This window comes from Monodelphis domestica, chromosome 5 (assembly GCF_027887165.1).
Source record: "Monodelphis domestica isolate mMonDom1 chromosome 5, mMonDom1.pri, whole genome shotgun sequence".
Lineage (NCBI taxonomy): Eukaryota > Metazoa > Chordata > Mammalia > Didelphimorphia > Didelphidae > Monodelphis > Monodelphis domestica.
In genome coordinates this window covers 149816724-149839299 of record NC_077231.1, presented here as the reverse complement: position 1 = coordinate 149839299, position 22576 = coordinate 149816724, and the positions used below count along the sequence as shown (strand labels likewise).

The 22576-nt window shown below is 35.6% G+C and overlaps 1 protein-coding gene across 10 annotated transcripts in view; it reads left to right on the top strand.

Annotated features, from left to right (window-relative positions):
• Positions 1 to 22576, top strand: part of BEND7 (BEN domain containing 7) — a 160978-nt gene that overhangs the window by 73546 nt on the left and 64856 nt on the right. Inside the window, exon 7 of one of the 10 annotated variants that reach the window (XM_007503977.3) lies at positions 2916 to 8379. The exons of the other annotated variants lie outside the window; for them this stretch is intronic. Coding sequence (XP_007504039.1) covers positions 2916 to 2974 — 59 coding nt within the window. The 3' untranslated portion in view covers positions 2975 to 8379. Of the gene's footprint in view, positions 1 to 2915; positions 8380 to 22576 lie in introns of those variants that run through there. 10 annotated transcript variants of the gene reach the window in all.

Here is a 22576-nt window from a genome sequence, read left to right as displayed (position 1 = left end):
AGATGACACAGTCTGTTCCATTTCAGGACAGAATGGTGCTGTCTGGAGTGACACTGAAAATAGGGTTTTACTATCTGAAGAGTGGTCTGTGATATAACTGATCTGCTGATGGAAAGATGGGATACATTTCAATTTAATTGGGTTGGGACCTCCTGAAAACTTTTAAGGTCAAATCTGAAGGTGCTTCTTGTTGCTAAAGCTTTTAAACACACTGAATAATAGCCAGAAATTGTTTTAATTTTCCTTTTCTTTCAGGACAGTATATTAACATTATTAAAGAGATTGGAAATTAGAAACCATAAATGATCATGGCCCATTTTAAAAGCAGCAGTTGAGATATCCTAATAATGGATAGTGGATGAAATTTGTCATTGCAAGTAGACAGATACAGGTTTGTTTTCTCATCCATTTTAGATTTAAGTATTGGACATTGTGCAAATGTTTGAAAAAGGTACATTATAAAAGGAATATCAGATGTGCCTTGATTCTCTCAACTTCCCTCCTCCCTAACTGGAGATTAGAATAACCTCAGGACATTCAGCCTTGACGGTATTTATCACAGCATAGTGTGAAGCCTCTTGCCCAGATAATTCAGGCTTGAGAAACAGTTGACCAAAAATATCCAAGTAATAGAAACAAATGTAGTTTTTACTTGAATTATTCTTATTATACCCATTCAGATTTGTAGACACAGCCTCAGTAAGCCTAATTACTAAGGTACACTAATTATTGATGCAGTTTATTTTTTAGTAATTCCCTTTGCCTCAGTTTTTACAGATAAAGATATTTGTCATCTCTATTTAATTTTTCTTAAACGTTTTCAAAAAAACTTTCTTTACAGTATTGTTGGTAAAATCTACAAAATTTTTTTCCTTCTCTGCTCTTTTTAATATCAAAGAAAAATAGAGACTTTGGGGCTAATATTGTTGTATCCAACGAGAGCTATTCTCTTCAGTCCTTGGGAGAGTACATATACAAGGCATTATGGATCAGGGGGTTTCTGATCCTAGAAGATGGAGCAGTGAAGGTCCTAGTTAGGAAAACCAAGACAACTGGAGGAGTGGCTTCTGATATCATTTTCTTTTCACTTTCCATCTTGGAGCTAAAGGAAGAAGCAGTTTGATTTAACTATCCTAGTTTAGTTTTTAAGATAAAGTTCAAAGTCTCTTCTTTTCCATAGAAGATCCTGAAAAATAAAGCCCCAGAGATGGAAGACTAAAGACTACATGAAAACTTTCCCCCCCTTTCAACTACCAACTGATAAACATTTTGTGCAAAAGTGACATATATAAATGTTCATCCCACTCTCTTTACACTTGTCTAAATGCCCTGTTCAATTTATCCAGCTCCTATTAAAAGTTGATTAACCCACATATTATAAGATGTATTGTTTAAAAAATTACTTATGGAATGTTCTTGTGATTATTTTTAGAGGTAACCAAGTATTAGAAGGGAAAAAAAGAAAGTTAATTCTTTATCTCAAGTTGGCTGAATCAGGTTATGAAAGATGGAAAGTTTACTGTTTTTTTCTTTCTATTTAGGTAAGCACACCATGCTATCACAAATATCATATTATTGTTACCATTTAACATATGATTTCAAAAGATTTTATAAGCATCTAAAAACAATAATTTCATGCAATATCATTCAGAGCAAAAAGCATTATTATAATTCTGTGTAGCATACCGAAACTGAACACAAAAGAGTCTACAGAGACTTATAGCACAAATCAGAGATAAAACAACCAGGGGGCTTCACTTCATGTAGATATTGTAATTCTGTAGGTAAAGTAGTAAGAAAAAACTCTGAATTAGGAAGAATGAATATAATTTGGGACATAAGTTGTTTGGAAAGGTAATTGTATTATCAATAATGTTATTAACAATCCCAATTATTACATTCATAATATTTTGAGAATTTAAGTCCTTTGTAGCTTAATTTTTTTATTTCATGCTACATAATAAATTTTGGTAAAACATTAAATATATTGATAATGTTGATCAAAATGATGATAAAATAACCATTAATTAGCAATTCTTACCTGTGTTCTTGGCAACTTAACTCTAGGAAACAGATAATTATTTTAATATAGCAGTAATATTTTGCTTAACTTTCTCATTTCTGTAAAATCTTTATGATATTGATCTACAGATATCTCAAAGATATCCTGGGTGAAAAATTAGAGAAATTGTAGAAGAGCTCATACAAAATACAGCAGCCTCATTTTTTCTATTATGCAGTTTATCCAAAGGTACAGAAAATAAAAGATATCACTGCCTTTATTCTTTGCTAATCATAAAACTATTGACTCAGAGTAAAATGTTCCCTTATTCTCTAAAAAGTATCTCTCCTATTATATATTAAGATATCAAAGTTACTTGATAAAGCAAAATGAATAATTTTGTTTGACAACCCTCTGATTTTTCATATTAAGGGAAGCATAAATCAAAGAGGTAAGTATTCAACAAAAGTATTTGCCTATTTCTTTAGGATGTACATCAGAGAATCCTAATGGAAGAGACATTCTTTCTGAAGTTAAAGTTCTCCATTTGCTATTTGTTGTTTATATGTTAATTGCACAACTTAAGAATATTTTGCCTAACACTTTACATAGGAAAAACACTTGTTGTCCAAGATATGAGATATAGATTAATGGAAGGCCTGTTAAGCTAGTCAGTTAGTACATATATCGTGGACAAAGAATGTAGATGAAATGTCTTTACTTGTACTGAAAAGGAAGAAGAGAGGGATTTAGAAATTATAAATTACTTTTAAGAGCCTTTGCTGTATGGATCCACGTTGAATTAATTTGGTTCTTCCCATAGTTTTTAACCCCAACCTATTCAGAATTTGTACTCCTTGAGTAGTTCTAAAATAGCTTCTGTGGTACATGTACTCCGTTCTTTTCTTTTTAGAGATGTCAGCAAGAAAACAATTTGCTGTGGCTATACTCTGGAAAGTTGTTGTGGTATGATCATGTGGAAATAACAGGATGTGATTGGCTGCCAGAACAAAGATTACTTCAACTCAACTTGTCCTTTTGTAGCTTGAGTTTACCATCTTGAGAAGCATTTCAGGTGGCCCATCTTTTATTTAGTAGATGTTTGCCATATTACCCTGGCACATTACTTCTAAACTGTTTCAGTACAGAAGAAATTATAAGAGATATCAAATAATTTTTGTACAATGAAAAACTTCTGGGAGAAGAAGAAATATAGACAGGAAGAAACAGTTTTGTATTAGAAACCTCAGGGGAAATGTATGTATAAAAAATAATTTATCTAGAGTTGCCACAAATTTATAAGAATAAAAACTATTCTTCAGTAAATCAGTGGTCAAAGAATGTTAATGTACTGTTATCAAAAGAGGAAACATCAGCCATCAATTACTTAATGCTGTAAATAAATTAGGACAAAAGAATGACTTAATAACTTTTAAAAGGTTTATAATTTGGGACAGAAACTGATCCAGAAAGTAATTTTAATTATCATCAGATTTACTAGGTGTTTTAGTGGATAAAATATTAAATATCGAGTCAGGGAGACCTGAATTGGAATTCTGCCTCAGACATTTACCAATTGTGTAACCCTGAGCTAGTCAGACTTCAAATTAGATAACAAATGTTATTTCATTACAAGAAATTATGAAGATGAACAAATGAAGAATACAAAATACAAATGTGGGAAGATTTATATGAAGCAAGTTTGAGGGAAAAAAGCAACATTTGAATGACTGCCTTGTGAAAAGGGGATTAAATTATGTTCTGCCTCAGAAGGTGGAATTAAGAGCAGTGGGAGAAAATGTAAAGAATCCTGTAATCCTGAGTAAATCACTCAGACTTCAAATCAGATAACAAATTTAAAGAGGGGGCAACTGGGTAGCTCAGTGGATTGAGAGTCAGGCCTAGAGACAGGAGGTCCTAGATTCAAATGTGACCTCAGACACTTTCCAGCTGTGTGACCCTGGGCAAGTCACTTGACCCCCATTGCCTGGCCCTTACCACTCTTCTGCCTTGGAGCCAAGACACAGTATTGACTCCAAGACGGAAGGTAAGGGTTTTAAATTAAAAAAAATGTAAAACACATTGTAAACTTTAGAAAACTATAACATACTAATTATTATTATTTGCATTTGAATAGATAAATGCAAGTTAAAAGAACTTTGAGGTAGCATCTTCTACCTATTCAGCTAACTACTATGGTAAAAGTTGATAAAATGTACTGATAGTACATATATGAGAAAAACATTTTGAAAAGCAGTGTGGAATTATATAATCAGCTTTAAAACATTCACACTTTTTGACCCAATGATCTTATTTCAGATTTCTACCTTAAGCAGTAGAATATTACACATGACTAGAAGGAAGAAATTAAATGATGCTACTTCAGTTCTTATACCCATTCAACTGACTGCTGTGGTAAAAGTTGATAAAACTATTATAATAATAAGAAAATCTGAAAACAAACTACATGATTGAGGAATGGCTAAGTAAATTGTGGTACAGTAATAGAATTAATAATTATTTCAATGTGTAAGAAATGTTAAAAATGAAGACTACAAAGTACAAATGTGGGAACATTTATATGAAGCAATTTAGAATGGCAATATTTGAATGGCTACCATGTGGAAAAGTGATTAAATTGGTTCTACCCCAGAAGGCAGAATTAAAAGCTGTGAGAGAAAAATGTGAAGAATCATGTAACCCATGTTACATGGGTAAGCCCAGTATCCCAAGGACTAGGCTTATATGGTCAAGATTTAGTCTTGAGGGTTTACCTTCAAACGAGTCTTTCTAACCTAATGTTATCTCTAGAAAACCTCAAAATATAAATTAACTGTAGCTCATCTGGATCTGGACAGGTGTGTAAATTGATTCCAATCCAATGTCAGGTTCAGGAGAGCTTTTCTTAGCATCTCTTGGAAAATACCGAAACACATAAAAGAGTGATTGTAGCAAGTAAACAACCAAGTTCAACTTAACAGTTCTATTGCTTTCTTAGACCTGCTGTTCTCCAAAAAAATGAAGATAAGAGCAAAAGACTGGCTGTAACTAACCAACTTTTTTGTTGTGCCAACATAAGAGCAGCCCTTCCCCCAAAAGCTTTCACTCCATAGGCCTATCCAATTCTCAGGCCATCCACAGGAGTTACAAATGAGTCAGATAGTCATATTCATAACACCTCATCAGGAGATGGTCAAAGTCCTAAAGATTCACTACTCAATAAATTCATCATCCTCTAATCAGCCTGCTATAAACAATGTAGGCTTGATACAAGGAAATATTTTCTAGCAATTAGAGGTTATCAGTGAACATAATGGGCTGCCTCTAGAAGTCATGGGATTCCCCTTCCTGGAGGTCTTCAAACTAAGGCATGTGAGTTGGCTAGGTATTAGAGTGAATTCTTATTCAGTTGTGGGTTGGATAGACAGGCTCTCAAGTCTCATTTCTGAGATGTAAGTCCAGAAAAACCTTGCCATTTTAACAGCGGTATTATTCTAGTGATGCTGTAGGACTGAGAAAAAGCAATGACTTAGATACCAGAAATACTATCAGAGATACCACCAAGAGAGAATCATGTTAAGAGCAGTGAATAACAGATGAACGGTGTGCAAGTGTCAAATGATCTAAAGGAAGGTCTCCGGGTTAAATGGTACAGCTATAGAGGATTTATGATAGGCTAGTGGACAATAGGCACACAGGAGAAGGAGCTATGGATGGATTACAGTTTGCCCTAAAGGAAAGAGTTGTTGTTCAGTTGTATCTGACTGTTTGTGCCTTTTGGCCCGCAGCAGCCAGTGCTGTCCATGGGATTTTCTTGACTAAGATGCTGGAATGGTTTACCATTTCCTTCTCAGATAGATTAAAGGAAACAGAAGCTAAATAATTAGCCCAGCGTCATATAGCTATTAAGGGTCTGAGGCAGGATTGGAATTAATTTCTTCCTGACTCCAGGCCCAGTGCGGTATTCACTGAGCCACTTAGGTTCCTTAGGTTTACTTCTTGCGATGGTTGATCTGTGTAGGGAAGAGAATCATACTATTCCTTGAGATTTTTACCTCAAGGAAAAACTGAATTTTGGGATTTGAATTTAGAATGCAATTGGTAACCAATAAACAGAGAATTTCATTTATGTGTCTACTCCTTACTTAATGGATTATTTCATTCTATCTATATCTTCTGTAGCCTCTTTATATTCCCCTGTTCTAACTCTTGACATGGTTTATTCAAAAGACTGTGTAGTTATCTAAAATGCATATTGACATATACAATGATTGTCAGAACACTGCAGTAAATTTATTTTTCCTATGGCCTAGGTAATGATTTTAATTTGAACTAATGATGATTAGATTTAGGACATGTAATTATCACATTGTGTTCATTGTCAAAATCAAATTATATTTGATCAACCCCATTCTTGAATCCCGTGACATTTAAAGGAAATTTCAAGTGCATCAGTGAGTATTGGTTGGCTACTTTTATTCACTGACACAAGATACACAAGCGGCTTTGCTTTCTTGGGGAGATGCTAGCACCGATGGTCTGCTTAGATAACAATAACAGATCAGAACATCCTCTTGGAGGGAACACTTCTTGGTGGTACTCCAAGAAATGAACTATGATTCTTGTAAGATTAAGAAAACTGGCTGCATTTGGCTTATACCCTTCCTTGAGATTTGATAAAATGGTCCACTAAAGTCTATTTCCATGAATTATTAAAAATTCATATGGGCTTTGTTTTCACTTTTTGTTTTGTTATACTTATTTTATATCTAGCATTTGTTTAAGAAGATTGAGTGGCAGCTTCTTTATAACAAGAATAGAAATGGCACACATTTTAAAATTTGATCCTATGGTTGGACTGTGGAAAATGACATGTAGTTTAATATTTCTCATTTTTGTTATTTCTTACTGTTAAATTATATATGTATTCTCAAAATATGCTCAGCGAGGAGGATGGTAGAGAAGTGAACTCAGATTTGGTTCCTTTTCCTTGTTGATCCTTAAACTACACCAGCCTCAAAAAGTAATACATTACTTCTAGAAGCATAATGAGTTGTCTCAGTGTTTAGAGTCCCATCTTATAATTTCCCTTGGTAAGATTGTTACAATATTTTTGAATTTGTTCCAGATTCTCTTTGGAATGAGCAACAGCAGTCCTAATGTTTCATATGGCCTGTTGGCTTTTGTCAAATATATCCAAAATGGATTTCTAGTTAAATAACATATGAGTCATGCCCATTTAATATATGCAATGAATATGGGGACAGATTTTACCTTCGGTATAGTAGAGAGCACTGAAATGGCAACAATCAAATCTAGCTCCCCTGAGCTTTGTACATAAAGTAGTTGACAGTAAAACCCAATGGAATTGCATGTTGGCTATGGGGTGGGGGAGGGGAGGGAAAGAACATGAATCATGTAACCATGGGAAAATATTCTAAATTAATTAAATAATTTTTTTCAATATAAAAAAAAGAAAGGAGTTGACAATCTCAACCATTTTCATGGCAAATTGAAACAAATAACTGAAAACTTAAATGTTTTAAAGATGTCTATAAACAGTAACAACAGTTAGACCAACATAGTGTTCAACAATTAGATATATAATCTCTTCTATTAAAAGCTTTAGTTTGATCATAAATAATTAGGTAGCATAGAATCATAGACATATGTTTTGGCTTTATTTAGAGATGAAATTATAATCTTCACTATGTGGAGCACATCTTATTAGACCACAAAAATACTAATAAACAATTTTAATTATGAAAAAAAATTTTAGTTGACAAATCCCTTAGTTGGCAGATAAGTTAATTTGATGTTTTTCATGTTACTCAGTGTAAATATGTCTTATCACATGACTTCTTAATCTATCAGTACATTTTTCTGTCTGTATTTAAATAATGCCCATCACCATAGTAATTTGGTGACCCAAACTAGGTTTTAGATCAGTAACTCAAGAGAATTTGAGAGTCTATTTAAAAATTAGAACAGTACTATGGATTCTCTTTTTTGACTACTGTTAAAAGATCAGAACAACAATCGAGTTTTTCTTATTTTTATTTAATGGGGACAAGGCTGTAACATTGAGGTAAGAACCAAGAGTGTGGGACCCATATTAGTCATAGGTGAATATTTTTAGATGAATGTTGAACACCTGGCATTGATGAGGTCACCCACACACACATATACACACATACACACATACACATGCTTCCTTCCTTATTCATTAATACATTTGAATTTTTTTTAAGTAGCACATGCTAAAAGGAAGAGAGCCTTCTCAGATGCACAAAAGCTCATTTTGAGATTCATTTGGCATCTCATCAGTGAGGTATTACAAACTCAAAAGCTATGAGGCACTAACAGCAAAAAAGAAATAAGGAAAATACAGAATAGGGGGTAGCTGGGTGGCTCAGTGGATTGAGAGCCAGGCCTAGAGACGGGAGGTCCTAGGCTCAAATCTGGCCTCAGACACTTCCCAGCTCTGTGACCCTGGGCAAGTCATTTGACCCCCATTGCCTAACCTTTACCACTCTTCTTCCTTGAAACCAATACACAGTATTGATTCCAAGATGGAAGTAAGAGTTTAAAAAAAAAAGAAAAGAAAATACAGAATTGAACATTGTATCGAAACTAATAAAATAAAACTTAATAAGGATATATGTAGACTTTTAGAGATGTTGCTGGAAGGGTTTTCTTAAGGCACACAGCCCAATTTTGTCATTTACAGATGAAGGAACAGAGGGCCAGTGAGGTTAAGTTATTTGTTGGGGGTCTTGTACATGGCTTTTAAAAAAAGCAATTCCATATATAAGATGGATTAGGCTGCATTAAGAAACTTCTAAACTGGGTAAGTCACTTGACCCCCATTGCCTAGCCCTTACCACTCTTCGGCCTTAGAACTAATACACAGTATTGATTCCAGGATGGAAGGTAAGGGTTTAAAAAAAGTGATGTATTCATTTTAGGTTGCTCTATGAGGGACATTAATAGGCTAGAGAATATCCAAAGGAAGACAACCAGGATAGTAAAGAGACTCAAGTTCAGAGGGTAATCTTTTGAAGGAAATGGAGATGTTTTGCTTGGAGGAGAGACCAATTGAGAGGCTTTTCCGGTGGCAAGATGTGTTCAGGGCCAGAGTAGAAAGAAGGGAGTGGATATGAAAGATGTGGCTGTAGCATTGATCAGACTTGGCAGCCATTTGAAAACAGATAAAGGAGATTGAAGAATCAATCATGGATTTAGGTTGTGAATCAGGATGACTATAAATACAATGGTGCCCTAGATGGAAATAGGAAAGTTTAGAAGAGAGGCTAATTTAAAGGAAGAGATAGTGAGTTATGCTTGTTTTTGACATGTTGAGTTTGAGGTATCTATGGGACATCCATATGGAAACATCCACTGGAATTTTTATTGATGTAGGTTGGATATGTGGATTTGGATATAGTGTATTTATTCTGCATAGAGATAGTAATTGAATCCATTAGCTCTGATGAGATCATTGAAAGAAGATATAATAAGGGAAAAGGGCCCAGAATAGCCTTTGAGGGTCAACTATGATTAGGTATAAGTACATTTAAAAGTAGATTAAGCAATCATCATACTGATTGGAGAACCAGTAATTAATAGTATCACAAAATTAGAAGAAGGAAAAAACATCCAGGAGAAGTAATTAGTCAATAATTCTATAAGGTACAGAGAAGCCAACAAGTATGGGGTATAAGAAAAGGCCATCAGATTTAGCAAATAAAGGATTATTGGTGTCCCTGGGAAGAGTAGTTTCATCTAGTTGTACAGTTGAAAGTCAACTTTTAAGGCAATGGATGGCAGGTGACGAAGTGGCAGCAAAAAGTATAGATAGCCTTCTAGGAATATGGCTATAAGATAGAAGTAGAAGTAGAGTCAGTAGAAGGGTCAAGTAAGGTGGGTGTTTTTTTTTTTTAAAGAATAAGAGCAGAATCATAATTTTTAGAGTCTCTGGGAGGGTAGGTATACCAGTGAACTATTGGTGGAGTTGTGAATTGGTTCTGTCATTCTAGAAAGTAATTTTACCTAAAAAGCCACTAAACTGTTGCATATCCTTTAACTCAGCAATATAATAATCCAAAGAAATCAAGGAAAGAAAGGATCCTTATGTATAAAATATTTATAGTAACACTTTGTATTGTAGTAAAGAATTGAAAACAAAATGTAGTGCCCATCATTTAGGGAACAGCTAAACAAATATAGTACATGAATAAAATGGGATAATATTGTGCTCTAAGAAATGACAAAAGATAAATTCAGAGAAACGTGGAAAGAAACATGAACTGTATGAAGAGTGGAACTGGAACAGTTTGTACAATGATTATATTATTATAAAAGAAAATGTTTTTGAAAGTCTTGAAATCAATGCAGTGACCACTTATGATTCCAGAAATTTGATGATGAATCATGTTTTCTATCCACTGGCAGGATAGACAAGAGGTAGGGAATGAGATGTATATTTTTAGACATACCCAATATAGATTTCTTTTTGCTTGACTATACTTATTTGTTATAAATTAGATGTTTTATTTAGGACAAGGGTATGGCTGAGAGTTGAGCTGAGTAATGATGGGAAAATTAAGAAAAGGATTAGTGTAGTTTTAAAAATATACAGAAAAGAGCAATAGTAAGTTTAGAAGGGGCCAATAGGGCATCATATTAAATTTAGGATGTAATTTAAAACTTTTTGGGATAGAGATTCATAATTTCATATGCAGTACTTTTCCCTATTTTTATATTGAAATATTTGTGTTTGTTGATATTTGCCATTAATAATGAAAAAAGGCGTTTCAAAACAATTATTAGCTTACTTAAAGGCAGCAGGGGTAGTCCCAGTAAATTAAGAGAGATTGGATAGGTGAGAATAAAGTGATGATCAACAGAGTATACATATAGAACAAATGGGAGGGTATAGGGTAAAGGACATGAGTAGAGCAAGAGAGTAGAAGACTTAAAGAATTCTGAAGGTATATAGTGAGGGAGAACATAGAATTTGTGATGGATGGCCTCTTCTCAAAGAAATGTGAAGCAAGTTCTTCTATTTAGAAGGTATGACAAAGGGGCCAAGTTAGGAGACTTGAGGAAAGAAGAAAAATTTTGGAATTACTGCTTCCTAGAGTATGAAAGAGGTTCAATCAGGGAAGAATAAAAATATTGCCATGTAATATCAAAGGACCTGTTTGAAATTAGATAAATTAGATAATATCAACTTGTAGTGGACCTGTTTTGCATAGATGGGCATCTTTGTTCAGGGATATTCAGCACCCAGCAAGTAAGAAAAGTAAGTAAGAAATTTTAAGGTTTACAGAGCAGAGAAGGAATATTGGGGTTAGGATTTGGCAAGGCTTGAGTAATGATAGAACAAAGGGTAAAGACATTCCAAGGCAGGGTATATAGTTTGGTAATTCAGTCTGAGGATTCCCTCCAAAGATAAAGATCATAACCTATCCACACTGCCCATTCTCTTGCCTATGTACTGCTATAAATTTGCTCAACCAAAAAGGGTTTATCTAACAGATAAGAGGCCTTCATTTTCTCCTAACAATGCAAAGGTATCAGTAGATCAGATTGCCCATGTATCTTTTTCCCTCCATGTAACCAGCCCATTTTTTCTTCCAAATATACATTTTCTGGATGTTTTTTACTCCTTTTTTTTCCAACTACCCCATTGGCTACATATTACAAGCTTGTTCACACCTACCATTTACCTTTCCGTTGCCTTGTAGGTGATAATTCATTTTTAATCCTTCAGAGATTGGTATTCCATATTCCACTGCTGTTTTAGTGGCGTGTTGATATTAAAAAGATATACTTTTGTTTCCATGGGAAATAGGGGTCATTAAGGGAACATTGCAGTTACCAAAAACAATTCGGCCTATTTCCTTTCTCTTGTTCAGCTCCAAGCCAGACCCATCTATCCATATGGTCTATTCAAGAAATAAATACTGATAGGTATAAATTTTTCTATGAAAATTAATGTTGAAATTTGTACAATAAACATTCTTCAGTCCACTTGGAATTTCTTGTGTGGACTCTCAGGCTAAACTTTTTGAGTGGTTTCCTATCCTTTAGAGGAGGTTCAGTATAGGCATCTGGACAACTTGACCATCCAGAGAAACCCTCTTCAATTTGGACTCTTCACTAGATTTCTTCTATCACTGTGGTCAACACCTTTGCTGAGCATTTGTGTTCATTTTGTGCCTTACCTGATGTTTAGGATCAAAAGATTGGAGGGGACGGAGTCAAGATGGCAGCTTAGAGACAGCAAAAGTTCAGACCTCCATAAACCCTTATTCTCACTGAATCAAAAACACAATGCTCTGAGGGGACTGAAAACCAAATCTAACAACAGGACAGAGCTAGGGAACCCTCCCCTCCTGCTGAACTCAACTTAAAAGATATGCCCCCAAAAAAGCCTGAACTCTAGAACATGTGAGTTTAAGGGGAAGGAAGAAGGAAGGTCCCAGAGAAGGTCCCAGACCCCTCCCCCACTTACAGTGCTGAGCCTCCAGTGGTGGCTGGAATTTCTGGGCAGGCAAGGAAGCTAGTCTGGAGGGAGTACCTTGCTGGCACAGTTGTGCCAGGCTCAGGGCATTGAACACAGGCAGCGTAGAGGCAGCTGGAGGAGAAGCACAGAGCAGGCAGCCTAGTCGCAGCCAAGACACTCCATTTTGGACACCCCCCCTTCCCTGCCCTTCACAAGGTTTTGGCTTCAGAGCACAGCCTTCCGCTTTGCAGATCAATTCTGCCCTGGCTCCATCTCATCAATAGAGCAGATAAGAAGCCTTCAGAGGGAAGGGAAGCTCAAGCTCCAACATCCCTTCCCCACAGACTGATCTGAGAGCCTTGGCTCACCTAGGTCAAAGATTGCAACAAACTACAGGCAACAACCCTGATAATAGGGTAGGAAGCCCAATTCCTTTTCAGCTTCTGCTGTCAGCTGGGGAAGATCTGACTAACCTGATCAATCAGCAGAACAGAGAAGAAGCCCCTTCAGGACAGAACAGCCCACACCCACAGAACCAGCACATGATGAGAGGAGCAAGACCACAGGCAACTACAGGGGAGAAAGAAAGGGCAAATATGAGCAAACAACAGAAAAAAGAAATTAGAATTGACAGCTTCTATCTAGGCAGTGAAGAAAGAGTAAATGCAACAGAAGAGGACCAAGGAACACTTAAGCAAAAACACAGAACTCCAGCGAATTGGACACAGGCTTTGGAAGAACTCAAAATACAATTCAAAAAACAAGAGAGACTGAAGACAACTGGGAAAAGAAATGAAAAAGCAAAATAAATTATCTTGAAACAGAAAACAGTGTCTTGAAAGCCAAAATTAACTAGTTTGAAAATGAGGTAAAGGAAATGAAAGATCAAAAGGAAAAGGATGACCAAAAAGAAAGGGATGAAATTCAGTCTTTAAAAACTAGAATACAACTAGAAGCAAATGACTTCACAAGGTAGCAGGATGCCATAAAACAAAATCAAAAGAATGAAAAAAATTGAGGAAAATATGAAATACCTCATCCACAAAATGGAAGATCTAGAAAAAAGATTCAGGAGAGACAACTTAAGAATCATTGGACTACTAGAAGATCATGACAAAAGAAAAAGCCTGGATATCATTCTACAGGAAATAATCCAAGAAAACTGCCCTGATATTCTAGAGCAAGAGGGAAAAGTGGAGATTGAAAGAATCCACAGATCACCCCTCTGTACTTAATCCTCAGTTGACAACACCCAGGAATTTTATAGCCAAATTCAAGAACTACAAGACCAAGGAAAAATATTACAAGAAATCATTCAGATACTATGGAACCACAGTTAAGATGACACAGGATCTGGCTGCATCTACAGTGAAGGCATGAAAAGCATAGAATATGATATTCTGGAAAACAAGGGAACTTGGTCTACAACCAAGAATCAACTAACCAGCAAAACTGACTATATTCTTACAGGGGAAAGTTTGGTCATTCAACAAAAAAGAAGACTTCCAAGCATTCATAAAGAAAAGACTGGACTTGAACAGGATCAAAAGATTGTTGAAAGCAGATTATTACTTTTGTAGAGGCAGTTAAGTGGCACAGTAGATAGTGTTAGACTGGTACTCTGGAAAACCTAAATTCAAATCTTTCTGACTTACTAATTCTGTGACCTTGCCCAAATCTCTTTAATTTCTGTTTTATCTCAGTTTCCTAACCTATAAAATGGGGATATTAGGACCTACATCTCAGACTTGTTGTGACTTTCAAATGAGATAAAATTTGCAAAACACAGTACAGTGCCAGATAGTTGGTGCTTAATAAATGCTTATTGCCTTCCTTATTTCTTTCCTTTTGATTCTGTCTTTCAAGGAATTTTGAATGATTTAGATATATGTTAAGGAGACAACTTATTAGGAAATAGCTTTTATGTTTGATTTTAATTGGAGAAAATGGAAAGGGGGGCTAGTGATAGTGTTAAACAAACCGCTGTGAAAAAAAAGAAAAGGTTAGTAAAGCTGTTAAAGAAAATACACAGGACTTCTCTACTAGCAATAGTGCAATGATCCAAGACAATTCCGAGGGACTTATAAGAAAGAATACTATCTACATCCAGAGAATGAACTGTGGGAGTAGAAACAGAAGAAAAACAACTGCTTGATCATACATATGGGTCGATGGGGATATGATTGGAGAGGTTGACTTTAAATGATCACTCTATTGAAAATATTAATAATATGAAAATAGGTTCTGAACAATGATACATTTAAAACCCAGGGGGAATTGTTCATCAGCTCCAGGAGGGAGGAGGGGAGTGTTAAAAAGAAAGGAGGAGAACCCCTGGGATGATGGTTTAAAGGTTGGTCTGAGTGTGTTGATGATCCAATCCCCTCCCCCCCAAGTATATTTCCTCCCTGTTTAGACAGAGAGCTGATGGCTGCCCTCAGTCCTTGATTTACAAGATGTAGGCACAGGTAAATCAGCATCTATACCAGATTTAGGCACACCACAGGAGTGGAGAATGACGGGTAATTAGGAAGTTTTGCTAAACCTAATCCTCCTGGGAGTCCCTCTGGTAAAAAAAACAAAACAAAACAAAACAAAAAAAACCTTGCCTGAGGAAGATCAGTAAGGTCCCAACCAGGACTTTGCTTTACCTGGTTCTTATTGAGATCTTCCTTCCAGACTAAACCTCCACCCACCAACCTTCTTTCTTTCCCCTCTAAAGATCTGATTGCTACTGAATAGTAGTAGTAGTAGTCTCTTGGTAACCAAGAATGACGATTGTCTTAGTGCATTTTCATCTATGATAGATGAGTGTGCACAAAGATACTTGTGCGTGAAGGAGATTTAAGTGGAAAAGTTGATGCACAGAGACAGTCCCACTCTCTCGGTGTTGGAAGCCTGGGTCCATTGGCACAAAAAGTCATTACACCTGGAGACTTCCTCAGCTGCATTGGATGGCCATGTTGTCTTTTGTGCTCCAACATGCCCTAAGCACACCACAGTGCTTTGCTGCGTCGCCATCTCAGTCGTTGAACCTTCTTGTTGGTTTCTTCTGCCTTTTCTGCCGAAGCAGTCTTCACATACTGGGTGAGCAAAGCCCTGGTTCACCAGGGGTCACGACCCGATGGCTACCCTCACAAGGTTTGGCCGGCCTGTCGAAGCCCGTTGCCTGGGGTGTGGCTGCTGCCGCCGCATGCTAGCAGCTACTGGGAGCCACAAGTGAGAGCTGGGTGTCAGGTGGGGGTCAGAGGTGGGAGAGCTGCCCTAGAAGGGCACGACAAGCCCTTCATACCAGAGCTACTACCCTCTCTGAACACCCCATACACCCCATCATAGTTTTCCTATCCCAAATAAATAGTTTGTTTATTAAACAACGATTTGTTTAATAAACAAATTTTGTTTAAAAACAAATATTTGTTTAATAAACAAAAAAATTATTAAACAAACACTATTTATTTGGGATAGGATAACTATGATGGGGTTTAGGGAAGAGGTCAAACAAGAGTTCCCTAAGCTAAAAACACAGATTGATGTTGGATCCTTTTGACTCAGGACAATAACCAAAAGGATCAGCCTGGAAACTTTCTCTTGTCTTCTTGATTCCCTTATTCTGGTTATTTAATGTTAAAGAAACAACAAATGTCTTTAGATACTGACACAGAGGGAGATGTTTCTGTCTTTAGGACTGACTCAGCCTGCCCTCCAGGGTAAACCCCCTCAGGCAGCTGAATGTCCAGTCAGTTTACACAGGTCTTGTGATGGCAGAGATACAGGATCAATTCATAGTCAATGTGGGCATTGGATGCGATTGGGAAATCCTCAGGAATCCTGGGTTTCAAATCCTGAGATAGGGAAGGGAGCTGTTTTTAGTCTTAAGGTCCAGAACCAAACCTCCTGTTCATTGGTAATTTCCCAGCATTCCCTCTCTCCAACATTCCAACTGCCCTGTCTGTCACTCTTGCTTCTTCACCATTCCATTTCAGTTCTGTGTAAAATCTTCCCTTACAGGAGGGAAAGAACATGAATCATGCAGCCATGGGAAAATATTCTAAATTAACTAATTACATTTTAAAAATACACAGAAGTGAACTGAGAAGGAAGTTTAAAAGGAAACAAGCTAGTTTTAAAAGGAAGAATTTATGTGCTTTTTTTAAAAAAGCAACTTGTACATAATAGAGATTCATGTTTCATATACAATCATCTTTTCCTAGTTTACTTTATATCTAAATTCCCTTTTTCGGTGTGTAAGCTGATTTTTTAAAAAAGGGCATTTAATATAGTATTTTGTTTTGCTAAACCAAAATACATTTTTATTATTAAACAATAAGCACAATAGAATCTTACATTTCTTTACATCTTTCAGTTAATCACAAAATAGTAAAGATTTAGATTTTGCAAACTTGTGGTCAAGAGGAACTGCCTGAAAAAGAGGCAAGCAACCCACCTAGCTCTTACATGCTTACTTCAGCAATAGCTTAAAAATTGCCCTGGACAAAATAATGGTCAAGAAATCCAATGAGAAATTAGAGTAAAATTACTTATTCTACTTTAGAGCTAAAAAATAAGTCATCCAGAGGCCTATGGTCAATAGTAAAGAGGACCCACCAGAAAAACCAGTACCAGTGCCGACAAACATAGTAGAAACCTAGAAAACTGACAATGTGACAAGATACCAACCTTAAAAACGTATAGCCTCCAAGATTCTGTGTCCTGAGACAGGCAAAGAATATTTCCCTGTCAAAAAACCAGGGTGGTCAGAAACACCGTGGTTCTTCAAAGGCACCGGAAGCAGCAGTGTTTGGCCCCGGAAGTTCCAACATCCCTAACACTGTCTTGAGTTGTCATGAAGGCATCAGAGGACCCTAAAGATCTAGTGCTCTGAACCTTAGAGATATGAGGGAACCTAACTCTGGGAGATGAAGGTCAACATATGAACCAAGTAACTTAAGTTGAGAGTTGAGAGTAAGCAGAGCTGACCACACAACCCAAAAGTGTAAGCAAGAGATAGGGCCTGGTCCTGACTCAAAGCTCCCATTCACAAATTAAGACTAGAGAAATGAGTATCCCAAAGAAGATCCAGACTATTGTAAATAATCATACAAAAATCCAACTTATGAGTGTAACTCCATAAAACCTGCAGAAACTCAAAGGAAAATGGACTTTCCAGAAGAACTTTAGAAGATCCTAGAAGAAACAAAGCAAGAAATAAAGCATGAAGTTTCTGAAGAAAATTTAAAGGAGAATAAGTAACTTAAAACAAAGTCATAACTCTTGCTCAACTAACAGACTCCTTGAAAATTAGAATGGACCAAAAAGAAATCACTGACTCCACAAGACAGCAAGAAATATTAAAACCCAATCAAAAGATTGAAAAAATAGGAAAAAATATAAGGCATCTTTTTTCAAAAAACTAATCTGGAAAACATATAAAGGAGAGATGAAAGGTTTGGATGAATTTTCTCAAATCAAAAGAAAAAATTGTCTAGATATATCTGACATTAAGGGCAAAGTGAAGATAGAATCTTCCAATTTTCTACTGAAAGGCACCCCAAAAGAAAAGTCCCAGGGTATGTTAAAGCCCAAATCCAGAGCTTCCTTATATTATATATATATGTATATATATCTATAACCCAAACCTATTACTAGGCTAGAACAGTATAGAATAACTTTTCTGGAAAGCTGAATATAATACCGTAAAGGCAAAAATCGGTGGAACTAAGAACTTTTCAAATGTTTCTGAATTCAGAGTAAAGTAGGAACTTTGAAATGCAAGCATACAAGTGAAGAAAATTCCAGAAAGGTGAATTTATTTGAGCTATTAGAAGAGGATATGCAATGGCTTAGAATTAACATTCTAATGTAAACTGAAGAAATAAGTATCCTTTAAATAGGAAAAAATATAAGGCATCTTTTTTCAAAAAACTAATCTGGAAAACATATAAAGGAGAGATAAAAGGTTTGGATGAATTTTCTCAAATCAAAAGAAAAAATTGTCCAGATATATCTGACATTAAGGGCAAAGTGAAGATAGAATCTTCCAATTTTCTACTGAAAGGCACCCCAAAAGAAAAGTCCCAGGATATGTTAAAGCCCAAATCCAGAGCTTCCTTATATTATATATATATGTATATATATATAACCCAAACCTATTACTAGGCTAGAACAGTATAGAATAACTTTTCTGGAAAGCTGAATATAATACCGTAAAGGCAAAAATCGGTGGAACTAAGAACTTTTCAAATGTTTCTGAATTCAGAGTAAAGTAGGAACTTTGAAATGCAAGCATACAAGTGAAGAAAATTCCAGAAAGGTGAATTTATTTGAGCTATTAGAAGAGGATATGCAATGGCTTAGAATTAACATTCTAATGTAAACTGAAGAAATAAGTATCCTTTAAATAGGAAAAAATATAAGGCATCTTTTTTCAAAAAACTAATCTGGAAAACATATAAAGGAGAGATAAAAGGTTTGGATGAATTTTCTCAAATCAAAAGAAAAAATTGTCCAGATATATCTGACATTAAGGGCAAAGTGAAGATAGAATCTTCCAATTTTCTACTGAAAGGCACCCCAAAAGAAAAGTCCCAGGATATGTTAAAGCCCAAATCCAGAGCTTCCTTATATTATATATATATGTATATATCTATAACCCAAACCTATTACTAGGCTAGAACAGTATAGAATAACTTTTCTGGAAAGCTGAATATAATACCGTAAAGGCAAAAATCGGTGGAACTAAGAACTTTTCAAATGTTTCTGAATTCAGAGTAAAGTAGGAACTTTGAAATGCAAGCATACAAGTGAAGAAAATTCCAGAAAGGTGAATTTATTTGAGCTATTAGAAGAGGATATGCAATGGCTTAGAATTAACATTCTAATGTAAACTGAAGAAATAAGTATCCTTTTAGAATATTAATGTCCTCAAAGAATATTGAGGGATTTAAATAAGAGAAACAAAAGGACTTTAGTGTGGATTAGTTTTGTTCTGAAGGTTTTAGAGGGGAAAGAAAGGGAGGCAAAAGAGGGTACTGTGGAAAGGAAGAAGAAAAGAATAGAATTAGTTATTTCTCATAATTGGGGTCTGTGAGCAGAAAAGTATACAGACTTGAAGGAAGAGGTAGAGGGAGTGGGCCTTAGATAAAAGAGTCTCATCTGAAAAACACAAAGAAGGGTTAGATACTGAAATACATGAAACTCAGTAGGGAAACTGGAAGGGAGTGTGAGTAGGGTTAAAAGGGAGAACAATACAGGGGAGAGAATATTTGAAGTCAAAACAATTTCTTGATCCTGATGCTAGAGTTAAAGAGGGGGAAGAAAAAAAACTTAGGGGAATGGGGTGGGTGCTCATGAATTGGGGAATGACTGAACAAATTGTGGTATTTGAATGCCGTGGAATATTATTGTGCTGTAAGAAATAACAAGAGACCATTTCAGGGAGTCCTGGCTAGTGTGAATTGATGCAGAATAAAGTGAGTAGGAAACCAATTTATACACGGACAGAAACATTGTGAAGAAAAACATATTTGAAAGATTTAAACTCTCTCATCAAAGCAATGAGAACTCCTGGTGAAACATATCAGTCAGTTCTTAACAGTGAGGAGATGGACTCAAGGTGTAGAAAAACACAAATATTTGTGGGAAATGTCTTTGTTTTGCTTGACTTTGATTATTTGTCACAAGGGAGGGTTTTTCCAGTTTTAGAGGGAGGGAGTTAAAGGGAAAGGGGAGAATTAGCAATAGTAATACAAAATATAAATCCAAAAAAATAAATATTTTTAATGCACAGAAGTTCAAACGGAAATACAAATAAGCAGGACAGTTTTGAAAGTAATGTGTTGTATTTAATACATATATATTTAAAAGCCAAAGGTATGAAATAGTTTCATATAGTAATATAGAACACATATACTTCTAAATGGTTTCATATATTTCAGAGAGAGGATTTGCTCTGGTGTTTTGTTGTGTATAAAATATTTTTTGAGGTCTTTAAGTGATGAATACTTCTTGCAAAATACTGATTATTTGCTTACTAATATCTTCATCACAGATGTACTTAAGAATTAAGATGATGCTCATAGTTTTTGCATATGTAAGAGAGTAGTCACTTAGATCAGTAATCGCTGATTTTGTCAAATTGTCTTTTTTGTATTAATAGGTTCAGTTTTTTTTCCATACCTTGACTTGCATATTGTTCTCTCAGTGCTTTCATAAATAAGTCTCCTCTTGCAAGTATCTCCTTTATATATTCTTGGTTCATTTAGCAATTTATCTTGTTTCTTTGGTCTTTAATGCTATTTCTACTTCCCTAGAAGTACATGTATTCCTACAACATTGGGTCCAAATGTGGTGGTTCTAAGATCCTTGATAGTAAAAGTAGTTTATTTCAGTTATCTCTATAGATCATGTCCTTTTTTCTTCTATTTTTTCATATTGCTTCAGGAGGTCTCTTGACAAGTATTCCACTACTTCTTTCTGAATTTTGAGATTGTACTGGTTATAAATATTTTCATCCTTTGTAATATTTTACAAGTGGTTTTATATTCCAGATTCCTGTTGTTTTTATCTACTGTTCCTTTCTTCTTAATAAATAACTCATATGTTTTCTGTGAATCATTTTCTCAGTTCTTTTGATCTTTTCATTATGGTAGTAGATTGATAACAATTAAGTTTCAGAATTAAAAAATTTAATTGGTATTGATTTCTTTTTATATAAAATTCCCATTTTGCAGAGTTGATTGCTTTAAAAAATAGTTTAGTTTTAATTGGATACATTCTTTTTGTCCTATCTTCATCATTGTGTTTATTAATTATGAACCTTACCTAGATAGATTGGTAGTCTCACTGTACAGAAATAGCAGATTTAAGGATAATTCCTATATCAATAGCAATTTATTCTTATCAGTTAAAATATAACTATTATTTTTTGTGATATTATTTGGTGCTCACCATATCCAGAATCTACCAGATCTTTTTTCAAATAAAGTATTCAGAATACCAAGGCATGATGCTGATGCTGCATGTGTCTTCCACAAAGTCCTCCTCTGATGCCATATCATGATGTGGAAGTGACCCTTGTTCTTTAAGTCTGTGCCAATGGAACCCAAGTTCTACAAGAAAGGCTTTCATATGGTCCCAGCAATAAACCAAGTCTTCTTTCCAAGAATCAACCCTGCTAAATACAGGGAGAAAAACTCATCACCAGTAGGCTGATTGTTTGGTAACAATTTTTTTGGTCATTGTTAGATGACCATCATAAGATAAAGAAGGAATGAGGGGCAGCTAGTTGGCTTAGTGGACAGAGAACCAGGCCTGGAGTTAGGAAGTCCTGGATTCAAATATGGCCTCAAACACTTCTTAGCTATATCATCCTGAGCAAGTAACTTAACCCTATTTGTCTAGCCCTTACTACTCTTCTGCCTTGGACCCAATACATGATACTGATTCTAAGACAGAAGGTAAAGATTGTTTAAAAAATGAATGAAGAGTTGTCTTTCTTACTTGAAGAGCATCAAAATGACATCACTGTGTTGGAATCAATGTACAGTGTCTGCAATTGTAGCACAAGAGTGGCACAAATAGCTCACGTGAACATTTCGGATGGAGATGTCTCCAAATTTGCACATCTCATGTTTCTTTTGAGCTACTGCAATTCTGTGCACATAGAGCATAGCACCTTCTTTGATGTGGGCACACCATGCAGGGTAGTCATATGCCAGTATCTCCCACATATCACAGTTGATACCAAAGTTCTCCAAGAGGTCTTTAGTGTCCTTGTATTGTTTCTTCTGACCTCATGTGAAATTTGCCATGTATGAATTCTCTGTATAATGGTTTTTTAGGCAAACACATGTTAGGCATTTGAACAATGTGGACAGCCCTTTGGAGGTGTACTCTTTGCAGTAGACTTTGAATGCTGGGCAGTTTAGTTCAAGAAGGGACTTCAGTGCATGGTACCTTATCTTGCCAGATGATCTTCAGAATCTTCCTAAAACAATTTAAATGGAAATGATTCCATTTCCTGGCACGTTGTTTGTAGACTATCCAGGTTTCACAAGCATGTA